This window comes from Akebia trifoliata, chromosome 4 (assembly GCF_017979445.1).
Source record: "Akebia trifoliata isolate Shusen 1 chromosome 4, ASM1797944v1, whole genome shotgun sequence".
Lineage (NCBI taxonomy): Eukaryota > Viridiplantae > Streptophyta > Magnoliopsida > Ranunculales > Lardizabalaceae > Akebia > Akebia trifoliata.
The window spans coordinates 15,700,164-15,707,780 of record NC_141378.1 but is presented as its reverse complement, the minus strand read 5'-3'; the positions used below and the strand labels follow the sequence as shown (position 1 = coordinate 15,707,780).

General features: G+C 32.8%; 1 protein-coding gene across 1 annotated transcript; it reads right to left on the bottom strand.

Annotated features, from left to right (window-relative positions):
* Nucleotides 1-1,510: 1,510 nt before the first annotated feature.
* Nucleotides 1,511-3,131, bottom strand: LOC147404117 (F-box family protein). The gene has a single exon (XM_086439967.1). The coding sequence runs from the start codon at nt 2,866-2,868 to the stop codon at nt 1,756-1,758; it is 1,113 nt and encodes a 370-aa protein (XP_086296093.1). The 5' UTR covers nt 2,869-3,131; the 3' UTR covers nt 1,511-1,755.
* Between the last annotated feature and the right edge of the window lie 4,486 nt (nt 3,132-7,617).

Genomic DNA, 7,617 nt, shown 5'->3' with positions numbered 1-7,617 from the left:
GAAGGAAGATAAGCAAGGCTTTATAAAGAAAACTAAGAAACTTATTAAGATTTTAATGAGCCCCCAACCATAAACTAAAGCCAACCCCAACCCCCAACTACATTAATAAATGCCAACCTCTAACTACTACCTACATAAAACATAAATTAAACAACTAAATAAACTCAAAAATAAAAATAGTTCTCTAGGGAACTTACAAAAACATTAAACACAAATAACATTAAATAAATATCTAACAAAAGCTCCAAAAATTTGCTGGTGAATCATTTGTCAACCCAAATTCGTCCTTATCCTATGCAACCACATTAGATCCACTGGAAAATTTCAATTTCGGCCCACAAAAACTTCCATTTTCATTACAATTCTATAGCACTACATTTCTTCAATGGAAATCTTCATTCTTTCCCCAAAAGGCTTGCATTTTTCCCCCAAACTTGAGTCCAATATTCCAAGAAAGGTGAAAGATGTTGCATGATGAAGATTCTAGACAACAATATAAGTAGGCCACCACGATCATATTCACGTGTAGATGATCTGAGATAGGTCCAGAATCAAAAGACTTGATCCATGGTGAGGATGAAGCAGGATCCTTGTTAAATAGATCACTTCATTCTTTTAATAATCATTCGGCTGCTTTGGAAACCATAATACCCGACATTTTGATCGTATTGATCTTGAATACTTCATAAAAAAGCCTTCATCATTCTTATAAATCACAAACCACTAGACCTGGTTATCCGATTGCCGCACCTACATCTTCTCGGCGTGATCATCATTAGCACATGGACCCACTTCATAATTGTCGGCAAAGCCTTATCTCAACAATTTAGGGTTAAAGAACTAATCCTAATCTTTCATTTTTTTTTCCTCCTAATTAAGTCATTTTACATGTTATTGCAATTATATTATATTCCCTCTTTTTGAGAGAATATCCTAAAGGGATTAGACTTCCCATCACTTAAAGTGGTGGGCTTGTTCATTTCTTGACTTCCATTCTCCAAGGATAATATGACTTTTTTCAGTACTCTTGCCCCCAAAATAAGTTTACCAAAACTAGACAACTAAGGTGGACTGCTATCATGGTTCTTGCATCTACCAGGAAGGGGTAAAAAAGAGTAAATGGTGACTCTTAAAACATTTAGCATACATGCTTATTTATTTATCTCGAAAAATTCCTAACCTATAGTACTACAATTGTGGGTTGTCAATGATAAATTTCATATAAATTGAAAACACTTCTCTTTACAATGCAGTGTGGTTCTCTATGGTTGGTCATTCTAGTACCGTTTCAACTTTAAAGTAATTGATCATTCTAGTAATTGGTCATTCTAGTATTATACGAATTTCTGAGACAACGCAAGTAGTCTAGGAAACATTGTAGGAACAAGAAGGAATAATTATATCATTCTAAAATAAAAATATTAAAATTAAAGCAAATCAGAGAATAAAGAGACGGAAAATCTTGATGAGTGAACACAACATGGATTTGGAAATTGTTCAGTCCTTAAGCCAACTCAAAACAAGTTTATACATGATTTATGCATCAAAATATGCAATGTTGTAAACTAAATTCCCCAAAAACAAAATAAAACCAACACGACAAAAGATGTTCTAAATCAAAGCAGAATTGCAAATAGTACAATCAATTATCACATTAAATAAAAATAAAGCACCATTAAAAACATAAAATTCTCAAATTGGAGGCAAGAATAAACAACATAACAAGAAATAAAACACTACGAATCAATTGACCTTTCAAGGCACAGCAGTGAGTCTAGCTTCGAACTCGAACCCTCTACAAAGCACATCGCCATTCCCTGGAACCCCATCAATCCATCTCCATTCCCCTTTCCCTCCCTCCTCCGAACCACAAACCCACATTGCCAATTTCCTCACTCGTCGCCCCGAAAAGCAAACCCTATCACCTCCTCCGAACACCTTAAACTTACTCGATTCTTGAAAACTCCTAAACATATCAAGTGGCATCCGACCCGCTTCCTCCCACTCTAATGTATCCAAATCCAACCTCAAAATCAATATCGTTGAACACGATGCGTTCAATGAAAATGACGATTTCAACCCACCCACCATTAAAATTCGATTGCCCATCCCTTGAATCAATCTAGGTCGCTTTAATATATCGAAAACATCTCCCCATTCGTGCTTCTCCAACCGATTCCAACCTTGAGACTTCTCGAGTTCAGCTAAAGTGCACGAGAACAACTTCCATTGGCTTCTCCAAGGAGACCCAACGTCGCATAGTGCAAAAACCGAATCCGAAACAAAAATCGGACTTCGAGGCTTTGAAGGCAAGTTCGAAGAAAATTTAAGCCAGGGACCTGAACCAGTTAGGTAAAGAGCAGCGAGTTCAGTGAGAACCAAGACTCGGCCGTTTGTACCAACCATGACCGTTCCGTGTCGTGACCAGGCCGATCCGAGTGGGGGTAAGACTCGGAATTTCCGAGTCAATGGGTTGCAGATAACTAGAGACTTGCTTGAATCGGATGAATCGGTCCAGAGATAGACGAGTCCGAGAAATGATGTGACGAGGATCGGAGACCTGAAAGGGAGAAAGTCGAGAGGGAATCTGAGCCATTGATTGAGATCAGGATCGAACACGTGGAGTAGGGGATGTAGGGACAGGTGGCGATGATGGTGGTTGTGGTGGTGATGGTGGTGTGGAGGACGGAGAGCGATTAGGCGGAGAGGTGATCTGGTGGAGATGAGTTGTAGGAAGGATGGTGAGGTTAGGGTTTGGTTGAAAAATTTACAGACAGATCGACAGATTAAGATCTGGCGAAGAGGAAGGTGAGAGAAGATCTGATGGAGAGTGTCGTGTGGAAGAAGATGGATGGGAGATGTATCCATTTTCTATGTCTAGGTGTTACAGCGAATCGAAATTTGAGTCTTCCCTTGCGACGAGAGGGATTCGATCGCAACGGAAATCCAGAAGAGAGAGACAGAGAGAACAAATGTCGTGATTTTGAGAAGAAGACGCCGAGACCTGTGCGAGCTTGTCTGCATATAATGTTTTTATTCCTAAATTGCCCTGCACTTGTTACTGCAATTCGATCCCGTTTGGATGCTCTGATTGGGTTGATCAGTTCCAAGCTAGAACTTGGATTTGATCGGAATGTCTGCGTGGAATATGTTATCCTAATAACTCAGCCTGATACGATAAAAGGATAGTTTGGGCCTTTTATCTTAAATATCTTATCCTAATAACTTGGCCCATTATGTTTAGAGGATCTCGTGGAGCCATCTTGTGTACTGGATGGAATCATGGTTTTTAAACTCGTTCGAGACCGATATGTATCATCCGAGTTAACTCGATATCAAAGTTGAACAACACCAACTCACAAAGTCATTTTTTAATCGAGATTTAAGACTCATGTTCAATTTTTTTTATTTATCTCACGAGACGTCTTAAACATCTCGAAAAACTCGTCTGAAACGACTCGGTATCAAGTCTGGACGAGACGAGACGCAAAATCAAGTTTTAAAACCACGGATGAAATGGCTGGAGTCTAAATTATAAAAGTAGACTTGATCGTGTCATGTTAAGACTCATTTTAAAGTTGGTCGGATAAAATGCAAAGTGGACAATATATTACAAATGTGGGCCAGGGATTCATTTTTAACCTAATACTCAGAATCTTTGATTTGGACTGTCATTAAGGGTGAGCATAATTGCACCAACTTTTTTAGGCACCTACACCCACTAAACAAAAACAAAAAATGATGAATGGATCCCATTAGTATTCGTAGATGGACCCACCATTACAACTAACTATCTGAAATCTAAAATCTTAACTTTTGCTCGTATAATTGGGAAAGACGAAGAGAAATCTCCTTAGGGTACGTTTGTTTGCAAGGAAAATTAAAGGGAAAAGGAATTTTTGTGGCAAATTGGTATTTTCACGTGTTTAACGTAGTAATTCAATAAAAATTGCGTAGAAAATGATTTCCCCACACGCAAGATTTGCCACGGACATAGGCAAATCCTTGGTCGTGCAATCATAAAAGCTCTTTATTTTTATTTATTTTTCCATTAAAATTCCTATATTTTAGGCATTAAGATTGCAGTTTATATGATACTTGTAGGGTGGAATAACTTGTGCTTGAAGATTTAAAAATGTTATAAACAACTTGAAACAGACGTGTGGTAGTAGTGTGGAACACCTTGAAGATGATGAATGTTACAAACAACTACAAATATAAACAACAACTAGGCTTTTTCATCTCTTGAACTATTGTTTGCACGAGTGGTATAATGGAGAAATATTTTCCTTACTAACTTAGTAAAGATTTTAAACCACTAAAGGGTCGATTTGCCCAAATGGATTACCACTTTGGCAAATCCAACACCATAGCCCTTTAGATTTCATGGAAAAACTCAAATCTAGAAAATATATATATATATATATATATATATATATATATATATATTCAAAAATTAATTTTCTTTGCACTTAATCAAAGGTTTTGCAAATGGATGGCTATCAAACCTGCACATAATTCCCAAATTTAAAAGTTCAATTCAATAATGAAAATAAATTTTTTTTGAATTTTTTTTTCAAAGTTCATATAGTTTTATACTCTACAATTCAAAAGCATCTGACCATGGTTTTGGATGCCAACTAGCATTTGTTAGTTAATAAGGATTTCACCCTCACTAACATCCTTATTCTCACCTCTTGGCATCTAAAGACATGATCAATGTTTCAGGGTTGTAGATGATGAAATTTTATGGATGTTTCAAAATTTTAACAAAAATGATTTTTTCATGATTTTTTATATAGTTATCACAAAATTCAAATAAAAATAATGATTTAAAAAAAATTATGAAACTCGAACAATAAAAATAATTTTCCAATAATTTTCCATGATATGCTCAAATAGTAGAAAAAGATTTGCTTGGCAAACCATTTGCCATGCAATATTTTCCCTATAATCAAATACGCACTTACTTCTTTTTTTTATTGATTCTAGGATTCAAAAGGGTATAGAACTATTATTTTGACGAATTATGACAATGGATATGAAGACCTGTACTTTATTTAAAAAGCATGAATATAAAGTTTGGTGTAAATAAATGGGAAAATTATAAATTAATTAATTAACTAATCAAAAAAATTATTTTTTAAAAAAAGTAACAATTTTATGGAATTTATCAAAAAGAATCAAAATCGATTTTTTTTTAATGTCAATGATTGCAGCTAGCAAATTAAAAAAAAAGTTATCATTGATTCCCGCACCCCTGCCTCTTCTTTTCTCTTTTCTCTATAAACGACTATCTTCCTCTCTGACTAACATTTCTTTCTTCCTTCTTTTTCAAGATCAAGTCTTCTTCTTGTTTTCCTACCAATTGATCCCAAGGTAAACGCTTTCGTTTTTTTATTTTTTTTATTTTGATCTTGATATTGATAAAGATTGTGATCGTGATCTTAATCAAGATCATGATCACGATCTCGAGAACAATGAAATGATTGGACTAGATATCACACGTAAATTAGTCAGAGTGATTATATTCCAATACATATTGATCAAGATGGGAAAATTGTAAGTACTAATCTCGGAACATGTTATTTTTCATCTTTGTTAGGTCTCCCTTATGACATGCACTCACCATTTTTTCTTTTATAACCATATCATACACAATACTCACAGACTCCACAGACTCCATAGTTTCAATCATCTCAGCCTACACATAAATATCAGACGCAACACCCACAGAACTCACAACTCCATTTTATGAGTTATCGCAACTCCCATCTACTGAAGATTTAGGTATATCTACTTGAGAGTTATTGAAAGGTGATTGTAGTCTAAACAAGTACTATCGTTATTAGTCATTTATTATATTATATATTATGATATTATTATTTGTTTACCACGTGATTAAGTTTTGATTTGAAAAAAAAATTCACAAACCAATTATTTACTATGTTATTTATTTGTTAAATAAAATAACATAATTAAAGTAGAAGATACTCAATATTTGTTTACGAGGTTCATTGCATAACCTGACAACTACGCCCCCGGACTCTTAGGAATAAATCCACTACTTTCATATATAACCTCCATATTAACAAATAATTAATCTTAAAAACATTTTCGATGTAACTGTGAGAGAATGAAAATAGTGAGAATTATAAAAGAATAAGAGTGTGAGATATCTATATATACACATAGTCCACTGGCTAAATGATGGTAAAAAAAAACAATGGTTAAAAAACAATCGAAAAAATAAAAAAATTAATTTATTTTTATTTTTTTTAATAAATTTTTGATGGTTACAATTGTTGACTTTTAAAATTAAAAAATAACTAAAAAATTTGTCGGATGCAATCGTTGACTGTAAAAAAAAAATTAATAAAAAAAAATCAACCCTTAAATGATCGATTTTTGTTCTTTTTGATAAATTCCATAAAATTGTTATTTTTTTAAATAATTTTTTTAATTGATTCTTTTTTGATAATTTTCTTTAAATAAATTAAGTATATGTGTACTCATTTAAGTAGTCGATATAAAAAAATAATGTTATGATGATATAATAAAATTTTTATCCTGATAATTTTCTTTAAATAGATTAAGTATATGTGTACTCATTTAAGTAGTCGATATAAAAAATAATGTTATGATGATGTAATTAAATTTTTATCTCATCTAATTTATGAGTGTCATGTGGCATCTTACTATTAGACAAACCAATTATGTGGGACCCATCTTAAATATTAAATTTAGATACACAAAGACAGGATGATGAATCATATTAATAATTAATGTGGAAACAAAACACTTAGATATATTGTATTCAATGTAGATGATGTACCTAGAAGTTAACAAGATTCGTGGAACATGTATGCATTTAATATGATACATGGATCAAGATTAATCTAAAATCCTATAAATACCTTCATCTTCCATTTTTTATCATTTCAAACCTCTCCCAAACTATCATTTCAGAGGATTTTTTTATCGTTCAAGTTCAAATACCATTATTAAAGATACTAAAATTGCAAAATACATATTCCTCTCACCCGATTTTTAAATATATCAAATTGAAGATTTCTTCGAGACTTACAACTATTGAGAATAAATAGAGTCAATTATAATAAAAAAATACCAAATTTTCATTGCAAAATTACTACATGAATTATATTTATAGAAAAGTCGATTTGACATATTATCTTAAAATGGGTGTAACTTGATCATTGATGTCAAATTTTTATAAATCAAATCTTAAACCCATCTCTTTTCGAGACCTATCTTTCTCAAAAAGTACCAAGACCCAAGTTTCAAGATATTATTCATAGATTTATATACAACTCTACAACTCCAAATTTTATTGCATAGAGTCTTAAAAGGATTTAAAGCAAGTATATTGATCACCCAATTTTTATTGGTTTAAAATAATATTTAACGTAATAATTCCAATGGATTAGGCAAAAATATGTGTTTAATATTTTCATGTTTATGTGCGGGGCTTGGGATACACACTTTATCTATTTTTCTATTGTTAATTATATTTTTATTGTTTTAATTCTCTCGAAGTCTATATTTTGCCTCAACAATGATAATTCGTCCAAAATCCACATCATAATAGTCGTCATC

Coding starts and splice junctions, on each gene's coding strand:
- LOC147404117 (XM_086439967.1), bottom strand. CDS start 2,868: ATGGATACATCTCCCATCCATCTTCTTCCACACGACACTCTCCATCAG.